This window comes from Lycium barbarum, chromosome 12 (genome assembly GCF_019175385.1).
Source record: "Lycium barbarum isolate Lr01 chromosome 12, ASM1917538v2, whole genome shotgun sequence".
Lineage (NCBI taxonomy): Eukaryota > Viridiplantae > Streptophyta > Magnoliopsida > Solanales > Solanaceae > Lycium > Lycium barbarum.
Genome location: NC_083348.1, coordinates 82,729,105 through 82,755,305, shown reverse-complemented (window position 1 = coordinate 82,755,305; position 26,201 = coordinate 82,729,105). Strand labels below are relative to the sequence as shown.

General features: G+C 36.2%; 1 protein-coding gene across 1 annotated transcript; it reads left to right on the top strand.

Moving 5' to 3' along the window:
- Nucleotides 1–4,398: 4,398 nt before the first annotated feature.
- On the top strand, nt 4,399–6,769 carry LOC132624546 (uncharacterized). Its single transcript, XM_060339310.1, has 3 exons — nt 4,399–5,484; nt 5,651–5,941; nt 6,113–6,769. The coding sequence occupies exons 1-3, from the start codon at nt 4,399–4,401 to the stop codon at nt 6,767–6,769; spliced, it is 2,034 nt and encodes a 677-aa protein (XP_060195293.1).
- Nucleotides 6,770–26,201: the final 19,432 nt, after the last annotated feature.

Below are 26,201 nucleotides of genomic sequence, written 5' to 3'. Positions count from 1 at the left end.
CAACAAAGGCAGTTCTTTCTTGAGCCGCCTTGTTCTCTCTAAAAATTGACACTTTTTTCCCTATACGACGGTACTCCTTCGAAACATAAAGACATTTTTTCCCTGTTGCTACTTCGAATTCGGGTGTAGATTCGAGAATCGAGCCTAGTTCACTTCACTCGAAGAAGGTAAACAATCCTTCTTTAATTAGTTTAATTTCAATTTTAGTAGCTTAAGAAGTAGTTATATGTTCACACATGTTTGTTGTTTCAGTTGGTTGAATCTCAGTTTAGTGACTTGTAGTATTATGCATGCTCAGGATTAGTTAGTTTGGTTTTGGTTTTAATGATGTTTGTATGTTCATGTCTTAATTAGTTCGAGTTTTGCAGTTTAATAGTTAGCAGCATCTATATGTTTATGCCTTATCTTGGTTTGGTTTGATTTCAGTTTTGTCAGTATTTAGATGTTCGTATGAGTTCAAGTGTGGATGATTATATCGATAGTGTTTGGTTTTCTAATTTGGCATAGTCACACTTATTAGGCCTGTTAGATTAGTGTAGTCATCTGCTAGTTCTTAGTTAAGATGATTTTGTGCTTAAAATCAGTGTATCCCTCAATCAAACTCATATTAATTCAACTCACGTGGCTTGACATCTATGTTTATGTGTGTTAGTTATGGTTCACCCAATTGTGTCTATACATTGTTTGTACCATCCTCTGTGCCCATTTAGCCCTGTGCATTCAGCATGCCTCTTGCCTTATGAATAATTCATTTTGTTTATGTTTTCAATATGACATGAATCATTTTTTTTCGTATTGTTTGAATCCCTCCATGTCATGCCTGATTCTGTTCTCATCAAGACAGTGTATTTTTGGATTTGTACATGCCTATGCCTTCTCCTTACTTACCTCATCTTCCCTGTCATGCATGTTTAATTTTACTTAAATAACTTGCCTTTCTGTTAAGATATCCATGACTTGCATCTTGCTTAAATCATCTACACAGAACTTTGTTAGGCTCAATCTCCTTTGAAATTTGTTCACACACTAGTTGACTGCATCACACATCTGTGTATGCCTTCATATGAGTTGACTGTTGTGGCATCCCTGTTTGCACACCCATCCTACTTTGATTTGGACTTAATACCGTATAAGAATGATATTATATTAAAAAGCTTTGCCCTGCTCTAGCTACCTATTACACAACATCATGTTTAAAATAAAATGCTTGATCCCTTATATGCTCATACATCCTTTTACCATGTTTTTTTTTTTTTGTTTCTCTGAAAAGAAACTACTCAACCTTCTGCTTGCTTATATATTACTAGAATCTGCTTGATGCTGTACATGCTTTGCCTCTGATCATCACCTTCAATCTTGTTCATCTGGAGCCATGCCCCAGTTTACCTGTTACAGACCATGCTTGTTTATTTTACCTTGACTCATGCTTGACCATATGTGCACATTACAGCCTGAACCTAAACCTATAGACTAGTTAGTGTCTTTCAGAAGCGTTTAGTGTTTTAGTTCCATATCTGCAGCTTGCTAGTACGTCCAAAAAGAAATATCACAGTCCTATCTTGTTTGATCGAATGCTGACTGTTTTATGCCTAAAATTGTTCATGGCTGTTGATTAAAGTATTTTCTGTTGGCACCTCCCCATTCTGCCTAACTGCTAAAAAGATCCAATATGTATATATGGAGAAATAGTGGTCATCTAGATCGAGGAGTACTAAATGTGGTGCACTGCTTTGTCTGTTGTGTTATTTTGTTCAGTGCTCTTCAGTTGCTGCCCTGTTTAGATACATCCACTGCTACTTTGTATTTTCATGGTGTCCTGTATGCTGAAATGACTTCGGCTGCACTTGTTGAAGTTCTCATTCTTCTTACTGTTTGGTTCGGGAAGTTATTAATGTATTAACTAAAAGTTTTTAAGCGTTTAACATATTTCTATACGTAATAAATATTTTATGGAATACTGAATTACTATCTTCTACCCCTGAACTGCTGCATGAAAGATTTAGCAGTATAGGGTCAGATCTATAAAACATCTCGTGTTTCTGCCCTCTTTGCTGCATTGTCTTGTGAAACTACTATGAGTAAAATCTATACATAGGGTACACAGATGTATGCAATGTTTATATATTTCAGTGTATACCGCCCTGTATATCGGGTATTATTTTCTTGTATATCTTCATTTGGGTCTTTGAAATAGAAGTGTTGTTGCTGTGTTGGGCTTTTCCTTTTGGGTTACTGTCTGTACAAACTAGGCTGTTTCCGCCAATATTTTTTTTATTTGAAGAATATGTCTTGTATATCTTCACTTTACTAATCCTTTTCTTTCGTTTTTATGCATGACCATCGCATACGAGTTCGAGGGGACTCGTCATCTTCTGCATTCGATGTTGGGCCAAAGCCCCAACGAAAATTTCTTCTCGAGTCAGCCCCAACCCGCAGTGTATAAAAAAGATTCTTGGGCCAAAGCCCATGTGGCGAAAGGAAAAAATTGATTGCAGCTGTGCTTAAATGGGCTAAGCCCATTTAGTTATATTTTCTCTTTTTACTTTATTGTGTGTATTTGATTTATATTATACGACTAACACTTTATCTTATTTTTGTTTTCTTGACTTAGACGGATCTTAGCGGGGTTCGTAGGAATTGTAGTTTGTGAAGATTAAGTATGATCGTTTATAACTTAGATTGAATTTAAGTGTTTGATTAATCGTTAAAATTTTGGCTAAACGAAATGATTTTCCAAGAAAGACGCCAAAGGCTAAATCACAACAACGCCCTTTTCAAACAAATCATGTTGATTTCATAATATTTTAAATAATGAAGGCTTGGATCACATTCTTAGACATCAAAATCCTTTTCGATTTCTGACAATTTCGTCATATTTTAATGCCATAAAACCTTAAAACTTTATTGATATTAATCTTATAATGATTCTTTAAATTTGTTTGTTGGTATAACCTATTTTCTCCAAATGTCTATAAAACGTTGCACCATCCTACGCTTTCTTCAGTTTATTTGTAACTAAACTTTTTGTGCAAATTATAATTTTCTACAAGTCCTATTTTAAATAGCATTATTATATATCTATCTATAACTTTAGCAATTCTTACAAGATATTTTCTTAAATGTTGTAAAACGTTATATTTGTATTTTTTTAGCCTTAATTAACTAACATATGTCCGGTCGGTTAACCATTTATAAATGGATCTTAAAGGGTGCCTAATACCTTCCCTTTAGATTAATTGAACCCTTACCTAGAATCTTAAGTTAGTAGACCTTAAAACGGAGTTAACTTTAAAAATAACTTTAATGAACTTTAGGTGTCCTAATTCACCATAAATAATTAATGGCGACCCCTTAACTTTAATTAACCCCGGAATTACCGGGATGTTGTTAACTATTTTGACTTCGATGAAAATGGGGTATAACAATAAGTCGAATAATTATAATAAGCATTACTATTAATTATGAATATCCTTTAATTATCCCTAGTTACGACAGACAAAACTATAAGATAAAGAAGTATTTTGATACTCCATAAAACAGTAACTGCGAGTCAGCGACCTTAGAAATTAAATCCTGCTCCATGTTTCAGTTTATGTTATACTATTTTATAGTCACGTAAATATTATGATATGTTTAAATAACAAGATGCAAAGATTTTATAATCACACAGGACGTACAAGTTTAGCAGTATTTATTTCGTTCTTAAATTCTATGTCAGTTAAACTATGTCATATAAATTAAAATGAGGAATTATAGAAGTACAAACCCGATAATCCAGATAATGCCTCCAACAAAAGCGATGACGAGAGAGATTAGGGCAAATGGGAGTCCCAACAGAAACGCTACTGGTCGGCATTTGAACTTTTCTTCAGTTAGCTGTATCTGTATATTATCACTTATCAGTATGAAACACTCAGTGGCAAATCTAGAATTTCTAGACAATGGGTGCACCACTAAAAAAAAAAATGTATTAAGTGAGAATTGATCTCTAGATAAATAACTCAACACTCAACCATGCAAGTATCTTTTGTGCTTTCCTTCTTTTATGGTGCTGAACTCACTAAGTTTTATACTCATTCCTGTTTAACACTTATCCCCAAAGTTACTTCCCCTGATTGTTTTTCAAAATTAAGACCAATTAGTCTAAGCAACTTTTCAAACAAAATTTTGTCAAAAATCCTTGCTTTAAGAATCAACAGCATTCTCCCTAAGATTATATCTGATAACCAGTCAGGTTTTGTTAAAGGTAGGCAGATTACTGAAAATATCCTGCTAACACAGGAGATAATTCATGGAATCAGGTCCAAATCCAATAGTTGTAATGTTGTTTTCAAACTTGATATGTCTAAAGCCTATGATAAACTTTCCTGGAATTTTTTGATCTCTGTTCTTAGGAAGATGGGATTTGATGAGATGTTTATCAATTTGGTTTATAGATTGATTTCTAATAACTGGTACTCAGTGATCATTAATGGTACTAGATATGGTTTCTTTAAATCCTCTCGAGGTTTAAAACAAGGTGACCCCTTATCCCCTGCTCTCTTTATTATTGCTGCTGAGACTCTCTCTAGAGCCTTGAACTATCTTTTTCATAATGATAGATTTTCTGGTTTCTCAATGCATAAAAAGGGTCCTCAAATTAATCATCTTAGTTATGCAGATGATATTGTTCTGTTTACTTCTGGTGATAAAGTCTCTATTAAGCTTATGATGAAACAGTTGTATTTTTATCAAAAGGCTTCCGGACAAGAGATCAACACTGACAAAACTTTCTTTCTTACTCACAGTAAAACAGACAGGCTTTATAACAGAAAGATTAAAAGATGGACTGGTTTTAAGCAATCCACTTTCCCCTTTATTTATCTAGGCTGTCCCATATACTGTGGTAGAAAAAGAATTTATTATTTCTCTAATATTTCCAAAAAGATTCTCAATAAGATTGCAGGATGGCAGGGCATATTTTTATCACCGGGAGGTAAGGCTGTGGTCATTAAACACATTCTTCAATCTCAGGCTCTTCATGTTTTTGCTGCTCTTATGCCTCCTGTTACTACTCTTTATGAAATCGAAATGCAATTTGCTAATTTTTTTTGGGGACAAAAAAATGGCAAAAATAGTTATCACTGGTCTTCATGGGAAAACATGAGCTTTCCTACTAAAGAGGGTGGATTTGGCTTCCGAAGTCTGTTGGATATCTGTCATACTTTTGCAGCTAAAAGATGGTGGAGGTTGCGAACAGAACCTTCTTTGTGGGCACAGTTCTTATTAGCCAAATACTGTCAAAGAAGTAACCCCGTGTCCAAGGTCATAGCTTCTAAAGATTCTGCAGCTTGGAAAGATCTACTACATATTAGGGACAAAATGGACATCAACATTAATTGGAAGATCAATTCTGGTAATGTACTTTTCTGGTGGGATAATTGGACTCTGCAAGGGTCCCTTTATCAGATGATTAACCCAATCCTCAAACCTGGCAATGTTAAAGTGAAACATTTCATACATAATCAGCAATGGGGGCTAGATAATCATGATCCTTCCATACCTTTGGATATTCTGAATTTAATCAAAAGTATTCCAATAGGTCAGGAAGGACAGAAAGATAAAGCTATTTGGAAGTTAAGCACTAATGGTTTTTTTACCTGTTCAACAGCCTGAATTCCTTAGAAACAAAAACATAGCTGATCCCATTTATAACTATATCTGGATCAAGGAAATTCCTTTCAAGATTTCTTTCTTTATGTGGAAGCTTCTCATGAATAATCTTCCTCTTGATGCGTCTCTGTCAAGATTTAACATTAACAAGGGTCTTAGTTGTTGTTGTTGCAGGGTAGCTTGTCTTGAAATAGGAGATCATGTATTTGCAGCTAGTGAATTGGCCAAGCAAGCTTGGACCATGATCACCAGCCCTCTAGGACTGAATATTACAGGAAACACTGTTCAGGCAATCATTTGGCAGTGGTGGAGACAACAACCTAGAAACATTGTTCACAAATTTCTTTTACTAATCACCCCAGTGATAGTTTGTTGGGAAATTTGGAAAGCAAGATGCACCAGAAAGTTTGAGAATAAAAAGATTACTGCCTCTAATATTTGTTTTCAATCTCTGTTTCAGATCAAGGTGGCCTTCCGGAAAAAATTCAAATTTATAGACTACACCTGGAATTGGAGCAAAGTTTGTCTGATGGCAGAAAATTTCAAGGCAGTGATCACAAGCAAAATGATCAAATGGATCAAACCATTAGGCAACGCTTGGAAGCTCAACACGGATGGAAGTTACATGAAAAATCATAACAAAGCTGGAGCTGGGGGTATTGTTAGAAATGGAATTGGAAATATGATTATGGCATTTTCCTATCCTACTCAATTCTGCACTAACAACTATAGTGAAGCAAAGGCTGCTTTAATAGGCATTTCTTGGTGTGTCAACCATCAATTTGAAGCCTTAGAAGTGGAACTAGACTCCATGATAGTGGTCCAAATGATCAATGGCATCATCAGACCTCCTTGGAAGCTTCAGGGCATAATTGAAGATATACAGTCAAAAGCTCTACAGAGGAACATCACCTTCAAGCACTGTTATAGGGAAGCAAATGAAGTTGCAGACTCTCTAGCCAAACACGCTGCCCAAAATCAGGTTCCAATAATTTTTTTGCAAGAATGTGACCTGCCAAATGCTATTAGAGGTCCCCTCAGGATGAATAAATTAGATTTCCCTTCTTTTAGGAGGAGAGTTAAGAAGAATGCTACTTGGCAATTTAATCCTCCTTGATAGTGTTATTCCTTAGAATGCATTAACTAATCACTGTTTCAATGCATTACGATTTCATTGTAAGATCTGTTAGATCATCAAATTTCATAGGATAGGTTTGCTCATGTCCTAAAAACATTACGGAGGTAAGGCCTTATGTCCCCCTCTATTTAACTGTAACTGTTGTATTTTTGGAATTCAATAGACGCAGTAGGGGTCTTGCCAAACCCCCCATCACCCGGGAAGTGAAAGCCCGGATGAATGGCTTTTTGGTAAAAAAAAAAAAAAAAAAAACCATGCAAGTGCACCATTTAACCTTCTTGTAACATGAGTGTCAACAAGTAATATTATATCAATTTTAGAAATATATACATAAAATATCAATTTTACGGACAGATCATGGGTTCACGAGCCCTAAATTTGACCTTAAAATTCGCCTCTGGAAATACATCCTTAAATATTTTTACCATTATCATCGCCGGCGCTTCCGTCACTGGTTCATTTCTCATTATTTCCGCAGCTGGACTTTCTATATTTGAATGACTGTTGATGGTTACAACTTTTGGTGTAATGATCACTTCGTTAATCTTTACTGTTTCTCCTGAATTTGTTGCTTCATGATCTTCAATCTGTGACTTTGCTGTTTTTTCTTCGTTGCAATCCATCTTATTATCTTGATCATCTCCTTCAATGTGTAACTGAGACTTTGCTGATTTTTCTTCGTTGATATCCATTTTATTATGATCTGAGCTCAGCTAATAAGTAGAGAAATTAAAGAAAGCTTAAGAGACTTTGTGTTATGCGAAAAAGAAAGCCCTGCATGCTCAGGAACCAATCTAAATACAGAAATTTATATTGTAAAGATTTCTTGATTATCTTTGGTCATCAAGACAGAATGTGTTAGACAACCAAATGGTTGACTTTTCCCCTCTTTTAAATAATCCAAAGTAAATGGAATTTAGTTTATCCCACTTGGATCTGTAAAAAGTTATGTACACCAACAATGTAATGAAAATTTTCAAAATCATGACTCTTTTATCAATTGTAGTATAGTAGGTAATCTGCCTTATTTTTAATATAAAATTTCACATTTTAAAGAGGTTTATCTAGTAGATATATATCCTCTATAGGTGATTTGGTAGTGTAATGAATTCTTTAAACTGATACTCCGTATATAACTTAAATTCAGAAAATAATCCAAAGTCAAAGTCAACATGCACTTTATATTTACATCAAATTAAATTAAGAGCAAAAAATATGGTATGTCTAACAACGTCAGAAACGAAATTTACTGGATATCAAGTGATTTAGACAATGCTAAGTAGTGATTGGGAACTGGCATCATGACAAGGACCGGAGTTTGTATAAACTTAATAAAAGAATAAGAAGATTTTCTTTTTCCTTTTTTAGGGCATGCCTTTAATATTAGCCTGGTAAAAACGAAATGCTTTTTATGGAAATACAAAAAAATGATGTCTATAATAACTATCCTAGGAATAATCCTCGTTTCTTCAGCAACCTAAGTGTAAAGAACAAAAGCTCATGAGGGAATTAAACTGATTCTGTTAGCATATCATGATGATATTTGAATAGGCGAGATGTACGATTGAGATTAATTCTAAATGAAAATCACAAAAATATACAAGTAATTCTACAAATTAAAGACATTTTCTATGTTAATATCCCAAAGTTCCAAACGTTAATCATTTTGTTATGAACTCAGCAGTCAGCGGTAATTGGAGGAACCATCTAGTTGAGGAAAAACAATGAAAGTCAACCCATTTCAAGAAGCAACAACAACGTCACATCCAGCTAATATCTTTACCAAGTCAAAAAGTCAACCCATTTCTCTTTTCTTCTAAGCTGCAGGGACAATTATATGTGTTAATTAATATGTGGGCATAAAGTTTACCTCTGTTCACTTTTATTTGTCCACTTTTTACTGTGCATATCTTTTAAAAAATAATAAATAAAATGTATAATTTCTCGATGTACCCATATTAATTGATCCATATTTTTATTGAATTTGAAAACTAACTTGAAGAGAGTAATTAATACTATGAGTAAAACAGATTTTTTTTTGTCTTCTTTTGATATGCTAAAAGTGAAAAATAAAAGTTAAAATTTATTTTTAGAATACTTGACAAGTAATACTAAATGGAGGGAGTATATTTTAATAATTTTATAGTCTAAGTGTATTTCCAAAAATAGTTGATATTTTTTTAATGTAAACTAAGTGGGTGTTTGGCGGATTTGGCTACCCTCTAATTCCTCCTGTTCCTCCAATGCAGCGTTGTAGAGAGAATTGTTGGTAAACATAATTAATTTTTTTGGTTAATAAATTAAATCTGGTCCATTGAATAATCGATGAGACACGTGTAAACTACACAAGAATTCATTGGATCGGAGGAACCGGAGGAATTCTCCACTAGAGGGGAGCCAAGTCCGTGTTTGGCCATAGATTCCAACTATTATTTTTCGCTTTATTCTTCTCTCCTTCTTTCTCTACTATTTAACTTCTTTTTTCTTTTTCACCTTGTTCATCATCTTCTTCATTACGTCTTCTTTTTCTCCTCCTCTTTTTGGTTTTATATACGGACTGTGTTTGCTTTGATCGTGAAGATCTGTGGAGGAAATTTAAAATTCTTTTTTTCAAGTCATTGAAGGAAATTCTACATAAAATCTGATAAGTTTGGGAAAGTTGTTGTAACAACTTTCGATTATTGAATTTCGTCAATATAACTACAAAATTTGTTAAATTATAGTAACAAATTCTACAATTGTTGCAACAATTATTAAAGTTGTGCAATATATAATATCTTAAATTCAACTAACTGTGTGAAAATCAAAAGCGTATAAGCATAAACTCGTGATCAAATCTAAAAATAAAAAAATAAAAAATAAAAAGAGAGAAAAACCAAAAGGAGAAGCTAAGAATGGCAGTGTCTCTCCTTGGCATAACTTCCATGCTGACATGCATTTCACTATTAATTATACAAATGAAATACATCTAATCTAAGTACACACATTAATTTTTCTGTTACAAACTAATGCCGAAGTAGGACGTAATTAAATGTTGAATATTTTGGTTGCATGCAATATATAATTAGTTCAATGTCTTAGGCCACTGAACACATGCTTTTATGACCTATTATGTTTGCTGCATTAACCGTGTTTAATCGTGTCTTAATCCAACTTGTTTTATTGTGGGTGATAGTATCATATTGTTCATACGTTTGTAATAAACGCATTATTTGTCATTATAGTCATATAGCGTGTGTTGGTTATATAACTTGAAGACTATGATTGAAATCTTGGATTAGGATTATGAGTGGTTGGGTCAAGTTTAGACAAATAAATACACTGAATCAATAATTTGAAAGTGACATAACTAGCTGCCTACTATAAAAATTAGCTGGCAGATATATAAACACGTAATGTATGTATATGATGGGCTAAGATATGCTAAGTAGAAAGATATATGTTAATTATAACAGAATAAAGAGGTATTATATGTTAATTATAACAGAATAAAGAGGTATTATAAATTGTTGGAGACTAAGAGATAAGCTGTAGTCGACATATGCAAAGCATTAGAACTAGGACTGTATATTGAGGTATACTAGGGTTGTATGTTGATGTATATCCAGCTATATGTCAGTTGTACGTTAGCACGAGGATTCCTAGTACATGTATATGACTCAAAAACATGTAGTTAGACTCATATAAAACCCTACTACTATAGTTGATCATCATCTATAACTCAGCCTATATAAACAGGTTGCATGCATGCATTGTACACACGAAATATATATCAAAAGATTAGCTTCTTTCTTCCTTCCTATACTGCGATTTCTACATGGTATTAGTGCAATAAAGACAAGCTAAAGCTGTGTGTTTAAACCTCTCATAATCTCTTCAAAATGGCCTCAAACTCAACACCTATGTCACTATCAACCTTCTCTTTGCACCACCTGATTTTTGCTTGTCCAATCAAGCTTAAGCCCACTAATTAATTGATTTGGAGAACTCAGATCATGCAAGTTCTGAAAGTAACCAATTGGATCAAAGAGGAGAAACCAAACAAAGAATATTCATCTATCACAGATGGGAAGGACGTGTTGTTGGATTTCAGGCACAATGACCAAGGAAAGCATGTATCTCATTGTTGGTTGTTCAATAGCCAAAGAGATGTAGGAATGCTTAGAAGAAGCATATCTTCAAGAACAAAGGAAAAAGGACAAGGAGTTTCAACTCAAGCAACAGCTTCAAAACATCAAGTTGGGATCCAAGAAACTTGATGAATATCTGAAAGAATTCAAGGGAATATGTGATGGCCTTCCTGCTATTCAAAAACCTGTTGATGAGGATAGCAAAGTAATCAACTTTGCTAGAGGTTTAGGGCCAAAATACAGAACTTTCAGGACTGTTATGCCTGGAAAAGCACCCTATCCCACACTCCACTAGTTTGTTAACTCACTTAGAGGTTTTGACATGAGAGAAGATGATGTAGAAGTGCCTCAGGAAAATCACAACATGGCCTTCTCCGCCCAAAGAGGTAGAGGTAGGGGCAAAGGAAACTTTAATTAGAATAGGGGAAACTCAAACTACAACTCAAGGGGAAGAGGATTCAGACCTGTTGGACAAGGAAATTACAATCAAAATGGTCAAGGTTCAAACCAAGGGAAGGACAAGGATTTATCCTCTTCAAGTGCTTGCCAAATCTGTGGTAGGAATAACTACACTACTAATAAGTGTTCCTATAGATGGGATTACTTATTTCAGGCTGTAGAAGATCTTCCACAAGACTTATCAACAGTCAACTTGTAAGGTATGACCGCTAAGGACAATACAATGTATGTTGACTCTGGAGCAACCAATCACTTGACCAATAATACAGGTAATTTATCTGATCTTAAGGTTTACAATGATATTGATAAGATAATTGTTGGCAATAGATCTCATCTAAACATTACACATGTTGGGAACACTGCAAAATCAGGACTGAAAGTTAAGGAAATCTTAGTAGTTCCTCAGATAAATAAGAATCCACTTTCTGTTAGCAAACTTGTAAAAGATAATGCATGTACTCTTAATTTTGATGAGTCTAATTTTGTTGTTAAGGACAAGAAGTCAAGGAAACACATGGACAAGGGAACTAAGAGAGGAGAACTCTATGTATTGGAAGATAACAATATATTTGCTTTGACAACAACACCAGATTAGAAGAGGACAAATTGTATTTGGCATGCTAGATTAGGACACCCTAGTTTGAAGTCTTTACAGTTTTTGAATAGGAATAAATTCATAGATGTTAAGAGTTGGAAAAAGTGCCTACTATATGTACTAGCTGCTTGTTAGAAAAAAGTTGTAAACTACTTTTTGCATTGAGAAATAAAATTGAGAAGGAACCATTAATCAAAATTCATTGTGACTTATAGGGACCAGCTCCTGTTGAATCTTCCCGGCATATGAAATATTGTATCTTATTTGTTGATGATCATACAAGATACAATTGGTTGTATCCAATAAAAAAATAATAAAAAAAAAGTCTGAACTTTTTGAGATCTTTACTAAGTTTCAGAAACTTGTGGAAAAACAGTTCTCAAAGCCTATTAAAATTTTCCAATGTGATGGAGGAGGTAGAGACATAGATGCCCTAGTGCGGAGGTGTGAGAGGTTGGCCATGGATGGTTTCAGACGAGGTAGGGGTAGACCGAAGAAGTATTGGGGAGAGGTAATTAAACACGACATGGCGCAACTATAACTTACCAAGGACATGACCTTAGATAGGAGGGTTTGGAGGACCCAAATTAGGGTAGAAGGCTAGTAGATAGTCTCGTTTTCCGTTCTTATTAGTAGTCGCATTATCGCAATATAATTTCTTCTGCTCATATTTCTGCTATTATCTGTTATTTCCTGTGCTTTGATTATTCTGTGTTATCTGTGTCGCTTGCATTATTTCATTTCATATCGCTTTGACTCTCTTAACCTTATCTGACTTCTTTTTATGCTTTTACTGAGCCGAGGGTCTTTCGGAAACAGCCGTCCTACCTTGGTAGGAGTAAGGTCTGCGTACACTCTACCCTCCCCAGACCCCACGATGTGGGATTTCACTGGGTTGTTGTTGTTGTTGTTGTGATGGAGGAGGTGAGTTTATCAGTAATGATTTCATTAAACACTTGGATAATTATAGAATTATTAGGCAGATGTCATGTCCAAATACTCATGAACGAAATGGCATCTCTGAAAGGAAACACATACATATAGTTGAAAATGGCTTAACACTGCTCTTCCATGCCAAATTGCCTCTCTTTTTGTGGGTGGAAGCTTTTCTTACTGCTACATTCTTGATAAATAGACTTCCATCTTCAGTTCTGAAGAGTGAAATACCCTTCGTCAAGCTTCATATAGCATTACGTAATTACAATAGTCTCAAAGTATTTAGTTGTAGGTGTTATCCTTATCTCAAAGGTCAGGACAAATTTGCACTAAAGATTTATCCTTGTGTACGTTTTCATTGGTCACAACAATATGCCCAAAGGTTATAGGTGTTATCAACTATCAAATAGAAGAGTTTTTGTGTCTAGACATGTTGTCTTTGATAAACACATACTCACTTTTATGCAAACAGACCAGCTCTCACCAAACACATCTACTCACCTAGCTACTTTTGTTGAGTTTTTCTCTAAAATGCAGGATGAATCACAGCCTAATGAAGCTATCAGTTCAGGGGAAGTGTCAGATCCTACTTTTCATCTTATTCATGCTGATGATGTTGATGTTCATGTAGTTAATTCTCCTACTCATACTGCAGCTTAACATTATGATCACAGTAATCAGGATTTATCAAAAGAAATCTCATATCGTGAAAGTGAGAGTGATCATAGTTCACATGGTGAAAGTGAGAGTCATGATCATGGTTTTGATGGTGGTGAAATCCAAGATAGTCAAGATGCAACCAATATGCAACAAGGTGGACAAGTCATTGTGACTAATCCACAAGGGATACAACTAGAAGTGGATCTGTCAAAATGGTTCAATACTGAGATCAATCAATTTCCAGCATCATCCAACAGTGCACCTGAGATCATAAAAGAAGCATAACCTTTTAAAACTACAAGAGGACATCACATGATGACAAGGATGAAAACAAGAAAGGTGCCAATCACTCACACAGCCTTGATAGTAGCAAATGGTGTAGCAGATATAGAACCAAAAACTGTGAGTCAAGCAATCAAGATACAACACTGGTATGCAGATATGAAGTAAGAGCTTGATGCCTTGCATAAGAATCATACATGGACATTGGTACCTAGAATAACAGAAATGAATGTAGTTAGATCAATGTAGGTGTTCAAAACTAAACTAAAGTCAGATAGTTCTATAGATAGGCATAAAACTAGGTTGGTTGCCAAGGGCAATTCTCAGCTTGAGGGTATTGATTTTGAAGAAACATTTAGTCCTGTTGTTAAGGCTACTACTACAAGAGTAGTGTTATCAGTTGCAGTTAGTCTACAATAGCCCATTAGATAACTTGATGTCAAAAATGCATTTCTGCATGGACATTAGCAAGAGGAAGTGTTCATGGCACAACTACCAGGTTTCATTGATCCTAGGTATCCAAATCATGTATGTTCTTTGAAGAAAGCATTACGTGGTCTTAAACAAGCACTTAGAGCATAATTTGATAGATTCAGTATCTATTTGCTCCACATTGGTTTTAAATGCAGTAGAGCAGACTCATCTCTATTTGTGCTTCATTGCAATAAAGGTATTGTTCTACTTTTGTTGTATGTTGATAATATAGTGGTTACAAGAAGTTCTCTCGCATACATTCAAGAAATAATCACAACACTTGGGAAGGAATTTTCCATGAAAGATCTTGGTCCATTGCACTTTTTTCTTGGAATTGAAGTTACTTACTTCAATGGAGGAATTCATTTTAATAGGAGTAAATATGCCACAGTACTGCTCAGAAAAGCTGATATGATCATGGCTAGGGCCGTTAATACACCACTTGCATAGAAGCATGGTTTGCATAAAGCTCAAGGGAGTCCTGCTAATGCTTTAGTACATAGAAGCATTGTAGGAAGTCTTTAGCATCTCACATTGACAAGGCCAGACATAGATCATGCAGTGAACTTAGCAAGCCAATTCATGCAAACTCCAAATAGTGAGCACTTTCAGGCTGTTAAAAGATTTCTCAGATATGTAAAAGGAACAGTTCAGCTTGGACTTAGGATGATTGCCTAAGACTCTATGGTATTTCTGATGCTGATTGGGATGATGCACCACAACAAGAAGATCAATAACAGGTTACACTATCTATCTAGGAGCTAACTGCATTTCATGGGCATCTAAAAAGTAGAATACAACGGCATGATCAAGTGTTGAAGCAGAGTACAGGGCAATAGCTTCAGCTACAGCTGAGCTCACATGGATAACATATATCCTTAGAAATATTGGTGTCACATTTTCAATTGCACCAATACTATTTTTTGACAACATGTGTGCACTCTACATGACTGTAAATCTAGTTCTGCATGCCAGAACAAAACATATGGAAATGGACTATCATTTTGTTATATAAAAAGTGGCTAGAGGACAACTTATAACTCACTTTGTGAGATCACAACGTCAGTTGGCTGATATTCACACCAAGGCACTTACAAAACAGCAGTTTGCAGGCTTTAGAAGCAATCTAGGAGTGGATAGGACACCTCTCACTAGCGAGTAAGAGATAAGCTCTAGTTGACATATGCATTGCATTAGAACTAGGACTGTATATTGATGCATATCCAGTTGTATATTAGCTGTACGTTAGCATGAGGATTCCTAGTAGAGTCCTCCATGAGTCTAATCAGGAATCCTCATGCTAACGTACAGCTGGATACACATCAATATATGGTCCTAGCATACCTTATACAGTCCTAGTTCTAATGCGATGCATATGCCGACTAGAGCTTATCTCTTAGTCTCCAACATTAATCTATTTCCTCTCTAGATGAAATGTTGAATATCAAACTTCTATTTCTTCTCTTCTACTTCTCTCTACAAATCACAAATGATTACAAAAGTTTGTTTCTGTGAGAAATTCGAGTTAATGGGTGAAACTCGAATTTTGCTGATCTTTTATAAAATATCAGAGGAATTCTGTCATACTCCCTACATCAATATATATAGTGGGAGACTTAAATTCCTTGAGAATAGTAATCACACTATTAAAGCGGGTTTATTTCTTCCCCGTTCTTTTAATTATTGCTTTCTAACAGATTTATATATATATATATTATGAAAAGGTTATGAACTTCAGACAGAAACATGTGTGTGTGTGTGTCTGCTGCGTATAGCTTATTTGCAATATATACAAGCTTAGGAGCTTGTTAATATAGAACAGTAACAGCGAGTCAGCAACTTTGAAGTTGTAGTTTAGCTCCATGTTTAATTTATGTTACTCAAATTTGTGTTTAGTCCACTTAAAGAGAATGATGTGTATTTAGAACCAGCAATTTTAAATTTTTTATTTTATTCTTAATGAAATTAAAAAGTTTATAATCACAAAAAAGGTACTAGTATAAAATTTAGAAGTATTTATCTCGTTCTTAAACTCTACTCAGTCAAACTAAGTCATATAAATTGTGATGGGATAATAAGAAGGACAAACCCGATAATCATGCGTCCAACAAGAGCCAGGACGAGAGAGACTAGGGTAAATGGAAGTCCCAACAGAAACGCTACTGGCCGGCATTTGCACCCTCCTTGATCATTTTGTTGTATCCTCACCGGCGCCGGAACTGCCACAGGCTCTGGCTGCCGCACTGGTGGCGGCACCAGCTCAGGCTGCGGCGCTGTGGTCCTGACTGGTTCATTTCTCATTATTTCCACAGCTGGAATTTCTGTATTTGAATGACTGTCGATGGTTACTATATTTGGTGGAATGATCACTTTATTTTCCTTTCCTTTTTTTCCTGAACTGGTTCCTTCATCTACGTCAGTGCGTAACTGAGACTTTGCTGATTTTTCTTCGTTGATATCCATTTTGTTATGAGCTCAGATTATAGTAGAGAAGTTAAAGAAAGCTTAAGAAACTTAATTTGCGTTATGTCGAAAAGGAATAAGGCTCTGCATGCCAGAAACAAATCTAGACGCAGACATTTATATTGTAAAGATTTCTTGATTTATCTTTCGTCATCAAGACAAAATGTGTTAGCCAACTAAATGGTTGACCTTTAACCCCTTTGAAAGAAAAAAAAATCCAAACTGGAGTATTAAAAAAAAAAAAGGGCACCCTGATTCATTAAGCTCACACTATGCGCGGGATCTGGGGAAAAATCGAATCACAAGAGTCTACTGTACTGTATTTTTGCAAGAGGTAGTTTGCATGCTCGAACACCTGACCTCTTAGTGACATGACAACAACTTTTTCAGTTATGTCAAACTGAAGTAATTAAATGGAATATAGTTTATTTCACTTGTATCCGGAAAAAGTTCTACTGTAAGTTGTTACATACATAGTTGGTGTAATGATTTTTATTACTATCTGATCATATTTATTTGCTATAAATTATCTTATTTTGAAAATTATAAATTTCATATTTTAACGAGGCTTACGCACGCGTAGATATATATATCAACAATCCAAAGGCAAAGTCACTATGCGCTTTAGATTTTCACTAAAATGAATTAAGAGCATATTTGGCATGTCTAACAACGTCAGAAATGAATTGTAGTAGGGGAAAGCTTGTGACTTAGACAATGCAAAAGTAGTGACTGTGAAGTAGGTCATCCCTTTTAGATTAACTTAAAGTCAAATCATGACTAGGACCGGAGACCGGAGTATAAACTTAACCAAAAGAATGAAGAAGACTTTCTCTTTCCTTTTTAGGGCATGATTTAGTATTGTACGGTAAAATTTAATTTTCATACTTGTTATGGGAATACAAGAAAATGATCTGTAATTACTCTATCCGAGAAATAATTCTCTTTAAGGTTTTACTTCAATAACCTAACTACCTAAGGATAACAAACAAATGCAGAGGTAATTAAACTGCTTCAGTTACCATATGATGATATTTGAACAGGCAATATATATATATACGGGTAATTCTAAAATTGATATTTATGTTGAGTGAGAAACTAAAAAAATATACGAGTAGTATTACGAAGACTCATCTGTCATTTGTATCCCAAACCTCCTAACGTCAATCATTTTGTTATGAACTGATCAGCAGTCAGCGCCAATGAAAGGAACCATTCAGTTGAGAAAAGACAAGAATTAGTATTTAGTATACTAAACTCTTGTTTTTTTATTCGTTTCACGTGTAGCTTACGGCTTCTTAGCAACAACAACGGAACGTCCAGCTAGTATCTTTGCTAAGTCAAGAAGTCAACCTTGTTTCTACTTCTATATTGTAGGGATAATTATACGTAATGTTAATATATGGGCATAAAGTATAGATTTTGATCATTTTATAGTCTTCGTATTCCCAAAATTAGTTGAATTTGTTATTGTGACCTAAGAATGTTATCATACCGTAGCCATTTGATATAAACAACCCCATTAAGTGATGGTGTTGACTTTTATAGATACTAAGCAATTCATTTGCCCCAACTGTTTACTTTTTATACTCACTATTTTCATTTTACAAAATTCTACAACAAACTAACAAAGTACTCCTACTATTCTCTCTGTTCACTTTTACTTGTCATGTTTTGACTTTTCACGCTGTTTAAGAAATAATGATTAAGTTAGGTATTTTATCACAATATCCCTATTAAATGGTGTATAATTATATTGGAGTTGGGAAAATGATTTGAAATGAGTAATAAATGCTAAGGGTAAAATAGGAAAAAAAAATTGTCTTACCTTGATATGTGAAAATTGACAAGTAAAAATGAAAATCTATAAAGGGAACAGTGGACAAGTAAAAGTGAACGGAGGGAGTAGTAAATTAAAAATGAGCTTTTGAGTTCTCTTGTTGAAAAATACTCAAAAAGTTTGAAGATCGCTTGTATGCCTGAAGTATTACTCCCTCCGCCCCACTTTAATTTATTTGACATTTTTCGCTTTTCGAGAGTACTCAAATGAGTTGTTTTTTTACCCTAATTTTTTCACATGTCTTTTAAATATTTTGAATTATTAATTATGGTGACTTATAGTACTTTTTACGTAATTTTGAAATATGTAAGTTTTATTTTGAAACATTTAAAGATTCTATGTTCAAAACACGGTTAAAATTAAGAAATTTGGCTCTCGAAAAATGAAAAGTGTCTAACAACTTGGGACGGAGGGAGTATAGTATTTGATTACCCCACACGCACATTCTATATATATATATATATATATATAAGCCTGTATTTTCTGAAAAAAACGAAAGGTAAATATATAACACTTAAAGCGTATAATATGAAGCCACAATTTCAAAATCTATAAATTTTATAGTGAAAATTGCAAAGCTATATATATATATAAGCCTGTATTTTTTGAAAAAACCAAAAGGTAAATATATAACCCTTAAAGCGTATAATATAAAGTCACAATTTCAAAATCGATAAACTTTACAGTCGAAATTGCAAAGCGAGTCATTTAACGCTTTGCAATTTCGACTGTAAAATTTATAGATTTTGTAATTGTGGCTTTATATTATACGCTTTAAGTGTTATATATTTACCTTTCGGTTCTTTCAGAAAATACAGGCATCTGGTTTTGTAGTCCAAGCAATTAAGTAGGAAAATGAACTTGAGAGTGATTCTCTTCGGACAATAAGGCAGAGTTTTTGTAGTGAAAGTTTCAAATAATGGAAGTACTTCCGACTAAATGTGCCTTGTGGAAGAAAGTTAACGCTTTTAGCCGTACGGCTAAAAATATTCATGTGTGCTTATCCGTAACTCTTTACGGCCGGCGCAAGTGTATACTCGATGTATAAAACAAGTATATATCAAATATATAATAAATGTATAATAATGGATCGTATACATAGACTATACAATGATTATACTGACTAAATTTTGTAAAAGAAATAAAGATTAAGATTATATTTTAAATAGTACACCACTTTAGGCTATACTATGTATATGTAGTGTAAAAGTCCCTGTGTTTATTGGTAGAGATAATTTCTGTTAGCCCATCTATCTAGTAATTAACAAATAGTATTGGAAGCGAGGACACGGTGATGAATTGATTAAGTTAACAAGTGGAATGTGAGTACATTTTTCTAAACTTTGCGTACCACATCATACTCGATCAAAGCCATATTATATTAGAGTTATTTGGAGACATATTTCATTCTTATCATTTATTTTGGGGTATTTTCTTTCTTATTTCTTTTCCTCTCTTTCTTTTTTTGTTTGAGGTTTGGGGGGTGAGCCGGGTTGGGGGGGGGGGGGGGGGGGGTTAAGATCCGTTTTGGTGGTCTTGTTCTTTTGGAGTTTTCTGTGATGCTCACCAATTTATATCTCAAAAGATAAAATTCTTCATGTATCTCTAACGTCCAAATCATTCCTTGTAACAGAAATTTGATCTTGAATAGGCTTAATTCTTGGCTAATATCTTGAATAGCCTTAATGACCAATTATGAGAAAATATTGGTTAGTTGCAAACGTCCACCCTCTAACACAAATTCTTCATTGCCAATTAAACGTATTAAATTCTTAGCTTATTTATGGACTTACAACCGTTGGACCTTCTGCCATAAGCCATCTTATCCTCGTATATATATTTTCTCATATGTTGGTCTTGGTAGCAGTGTAGATCAAGCCAAATTCTTCCTCCCATTAATTTTCATGCAGGGTTTTCTTTAAATTAGAGCTCCTAGTTTTATACTAGAAGAGCTTATTGGATCTTGAGGTATACACCCATACGAGGAGAAATATCATTAAGGACTGTGTCTTTGGACATGCCTCAAGCATTAAAAAATTCCCTACAATATTCGTGATCAAGTATTTTCCGTAACATTTTCAATATTTACTAGAATCTCACTTATTTTCGTAGATCATGTTAAATTGCATATATTAATAATTTATAGGTACCCTAGTATACCTTAAATGCTAGGTGGCGACTCTGTACATAATTAATTATTTCAGAGCTCCATAAGTTATGCTTTGTTTAGCCTTTGGTAAAAATAGGGTGCAACAAGCACAATATAAATTTACATGAAATTAACATTAATCTAAAGTTGTAAAAAAAATTAGAACAGCCAATTAACCAAATCAAGCAAATTTATTGGAAATAGCACACTTGAAGAGACCAAAAGAATCACCAAAAGAGAAAAATTTGAAGAACGGGACATATAGAGCACATCTTTATATGTAATAGGACTAAAATGATATACTTAAATATAGTGCAAGACTGAGCAATCTTCAACTTAAATCCCATATATACAATTATACAAGGGTCTTCAGAAAGGTATTTTATCAGTGATATACTGGAAGAATTGAAAAGGAGCATTCACTAGGCTAAGAGCCATTTCTACCAAGATAGTCACGCAGAAGCAGCAAGGACATATGCATGTCAACATCAACCTGCACCGTTCAGACCACCAAAATTCTTGTTAGCATTATATTTAACATCAACATATACAGCTTCTTGCAACTTTAATTTGTTGGACATAGTACAATAAGCTACTTAGAAATAAATAAGACTACTAAACACTCTTAAACTGATTAGCAGTTCAAAACTTTTCATATAAATATATAAGCCTTCACCTCTAAAACATAAATTGTAGGACATAGTACAAAAGTTAGAATACATATAAAAGTTAGAATACATGACATTTGTGCAATAAACCTTTACTTGGATGATGAAGTGCTATACATATGTTCCTGTCCTTAAATAATGAAGTGCTATAGTTTTTGATAAATAGTGTAAATATGTAATAAAAGAATATTTTGTAAATCTTCTATTTTAGGTTAGTATAGTTTGTATCCTAATAGGACATTGTAACTATGGTATATTTACCAACTCAATCAATGAGAATGATCACGGAATCAATCTCTTTCATGGTATCAGATACTAGGGTTTCTTTTCCTTCTCTTCCGCTGCCCTAATTCTCCGACGTCCTATACCCACTTTTCCGACGTCTTCTTCTTCTTCGATTTCCGTCCATTTTTTCTTGCCTTCCATCAATGGCAGACACCAAGTTCCATCCTGCTTTGGCTGTCTCCAACATCAAGAATCACATCCCAATCATTCTTGAGATGGAAACAGATCATTATTCGGCTTGGGCTGAATTATTCAAACTTCATGCCCGGTCTCACCGTGTCCTTTCCCACATTCTGCCAACCGAAAAGGAGAAGGCTCCTACCACCGACGACGAAAAGGATTTGTGGTCCACTTTGGATGCCACGGTACTTCAATGGGTATATGCAACCATCTCCACGGACTTATTGCATACAATCATCGAAGAAGACCTATCGGCAAAGGAGGCCTGGGATCGCCTCCATAATCTTTTTCAAGACAACAAAAACTCCCGTGCCGTTGCCTTGGAACATGATTTCTCTCATGTCAAGATGCGGGATTTTCCAAACGCTTCGGCGTATTGCCAACGTCTCAAGACCTTGGCCGATCAACTTAAGAGTGTGAGGGCTCCGGTGATCGACAACTGCCTCGTTCTCCAACTGGTGGCTGGAATCCCAGAGGCATACAAGAATTTGGGTACCTACATCCGCCAAAGTAAGCCTCTTCAACCATTCTCCGAAGCTCGGTCAAGTTTGTGCCTTGAGGAAAAGGCGTTGGCTGAAATGCACGATGACTCGCCCGCGGCTATGGTGGCTAATTCCAAATGTGATTTTGATGACTCTTCTCATCTGGAAAATTCTGGTCGTTCTCACCATCATCGGGGCAAAAATAACAACAAAAACCGCGACCCTAGCGGCGGGAATAATAACGGCGGTGGCCGTGGTTCGGGTGGCGGCAGTGGCAGCCAACGCCGTGGAGGACGCCCCTCAGGTGATCAGCAGCAGTGGCAACAGCCCTCCTCACCGTGGCAGTGGGGTTGGATGCCTCAGTGGGCTCCCCCTTGCCCGTATCCTACCACGCAGTGGGCTCGGCCACAGCAGCAGTGGCAGCCGCCATCTTCTTCGTCTGGCCCGAGGTCGCTGGCCCAGCCTGGCATTTTGGGCTCGCGACCACAGCAGCACGCATATGCAGCCGCGGGCCACCCGACGCAATGGACTCCGACGGATATTGAATCGGCCATGCACACGATGACGTTGAACCAACCCGATTCGAATTGGTATATGGATACCGGCACCACGTCCCATATGACATCCACAAAAGGTACTCTCTCGTCTTCTTTTAATTTGAGCAATCGTAATACTGGCATTGTTGTTGGTAATGGTAATTCAATTCCAATTCGAGGTTGTGGTCATGCTAAATTGCCACCCCCGAACCCTCCTTTATTGTTAAACAATGTCCTTCATGCGCCAAAACTCATAAAGAATTTGATATCGGTTCGTAAATTTACTACTGATAACTATGTGAGTATTGAATTTGATCCTTATGGGTTTTCTGTGAAGGATTTCCGGACGGGGATGGCTCTCATGAGATGTAATAGTAGGGGTGCTCTCTATCCATTGTCCACCTTCAAATTTTCCACCAATTCACCGTCGACTTTTGCTGCCTTGTCTTCTACCCGTTGGCATGATCGTTTGGGCCACCCGGGAGCTTCTATTTTGGATTTTCTAAGGCGTAATAAAAGCATTGAATGTAATAGTTCTAGTTCATCTAGTATTTGTCATTCTTGCGTTCTTGGTAAACATGTTAAGTTGCCATTTGCTAGTTCTATTTCCAAAACTTTGTTTCCATTTGACATTATTCATAGTGATTTATGGACTTTTCCAATTTTGAGTTCTATGGGCCATCGTTATTATGTTCTATTTTTGAATGATTTTACCAACTATTTGTGGACTTTCCTTTTTGCTAGAAAATCTGATGTTTACTCAAAATTCATGGATTTTAAGACCCATATTCTTACTCAATTTGAACGTCCTATCAAGAATGTCCAATGTGATAATGGGAGGGAATATACTAATAACCAATTCGGAAAGTTTTGTGCGTCCAATGGGATGTCTTTCCGTCTTTCGTGTCCTCATACATCCTCTCAAAATGGAAAAGCAGAAAGAAAAATTCGTTCACTAAATAATGTCATTCGGACTCTTCTTGCTCATGCTTCCATTCCTCCGTCTTTTTGGCATCATGCATTGCAAATGGCGACGTATCTCCTTAATATTTTACCAAGTAAGCTATTAGGTCACAAATCACCTTTAGAGGTCCTTTACCAACGGAAACCATCTTATTCTCATCTTCGGGTCTTTGGGTGTTTATGTTATCCCCTTTTTCCGTCTACTACTATTCACAAGTTGCACCCTCGGTCAACTCCATGTGTTTTTTTGGGATATCCACCAAACCATTGTGGCTACAAATGTTTTGATTTATCTTCAAATAAAATCATTATCTGTCGTCACGTTTTATTTGATGAGACTCAATTTCCGTTTTCCAAATTCCATACTCCGGCTCCTACCACTTATGACTTCTTTGATGATGGCCTCTCTCCTTACTTGATCCATCATATAGCCGCCAGCCCTCCATCGCTGCCCTGTCCCACTCCGTCGCTGCCCGCGACACAGCACCACGCCGTCCCCTCCCAACCTGGGCAGCAGCCTCCATCGTCCTCTACGCAGGACCAGTCCGCCCCTCTCCCCCACCAGCTTGCCACCAGCCTGCCAAATTCTACCATTCCTACACCTGTCCAGCCCAATACCCGCACTCACATGGTCACTCGTAGTTAGCGCGGGATTTTCAAACCCAAGCACCCATTTAATCTACATGCGACGGTTACCAAGTCCCCCATACCTCGTAAACCGTTGGATGCACTACGTGACCCGAATTGGAAATTGGCCATGGATGATGAATATGATGCTCTTATTAAAAATAAGACGTGGGATTTGGTACCCCGTCCACCTAATGTGAATGTTATTCGGTCTATGTGGATTTTCACTCATAAAGAAAAGTCTAATGGTGATTTTGAGAGGCATAAAGCCCGTCTTGTAGGTGATGGCTAAACACAGCAGGTTGGCATTGATTGTGGTGAGACTTTCAGTCCGGTCGTAAAGCCAGCAACGATCTGCATTGTCTTAAGCCTAGCTCTATCTAAGCATTGGCCCATTCATCAGTTGGATGTCAAAAATGCACTTCTTCATGGCGAGCTCAAGGAGACGGTTTATATGCATCAGCCTATGGGTTTTAGAGACCCATCTCGTCCCGATTATGTGTGTTTGTTGCGCAAGTCCTTATATGGGCTTAAACAGGCACCAAGAGCTTGGTATAAAAGATTTTCTGACTTTGTTTCTTCCATTGGTTTTGCTAATAGCAGGTCTGACCACTCCTTATTCATCTATCGCAAAGGCCACCACTTGGCTTACATTTTACTATATGTGGATGATATTATTCTTACTGCTTCGTCGGATGCTCTCCGTTGTTCTATTATGGACCTTCTTGGCTCAGAATTTGATATGAAGGACTTAGGTCCTTTGAACTATTTTCTTGGCATTGCGGTGACCCGTCACAAGGGGGGTATGTTTCTATCACAACGAAGTTATGCGGCAGACATTATTGAACGTGCAGGAATGTCCTCGTGTAAGCCTTCTTCCACTCCGGTTGACACTAAACCGAAGGTCAGTGCCTCTTCTAGCGATCTGTGTGAAGATCCCACTCATTTCCGGAGCCTTGCAGGTGCTCTTCAGTATCTTACCTTCACCAGACCGGATATTTCTTATGCTGTCCAGCAGATTTGTCTTCATATGCATGCTCCACGAGATACACATATGCTTGCTCTTAAGCGTATTATTCGGTATATTCAGGGTACCCTTGATCATGGTTTGCATCTCTACTCATCATCAGTTACTGATTTGGTTTCATTCACTGATGCTGATTGGGGGGGATGTCCAGACACCAGACGCTCGACGTCGGGTTATTGCGTGTTTTTGGGAGATAATTTGATATCCTGGTCATCTAAGCGCCAACCTACTCTTTCCCGCTCTAGTGCGGAAGCAAAATATAGGGGGGTCGCTAATGTTGTTTCTGAATCATGCTGGATACGTAATCTTCTCTTGGAACTACATTGTCCGATCCCTAAGGCTACTTTAGTTTATTGTGATAATGTCAGTGCCATTTACCTGTCAGGAAATCCAATCCAACATCAGCCCACCAAGCACATTGAGATGGATATACATTTTGTTCGTGAAAAGGTTGCGCGCGGCCACGTCCGTGTCCTTCATGTTCCGTCCCGATATCAGCTCGCCGATATTTTCACTAAAGGACTGCCGCAGGTCTTATTTGAGGATTTTCGGGACAGTCTCAGCGTTCGTAAACCTCCCGTTTCGACTGCGGGGGTGTGATAAATAGTGTAAATATGTAGTAAAAGAATATTTTGTAAATCTTCTATTTTAGGTT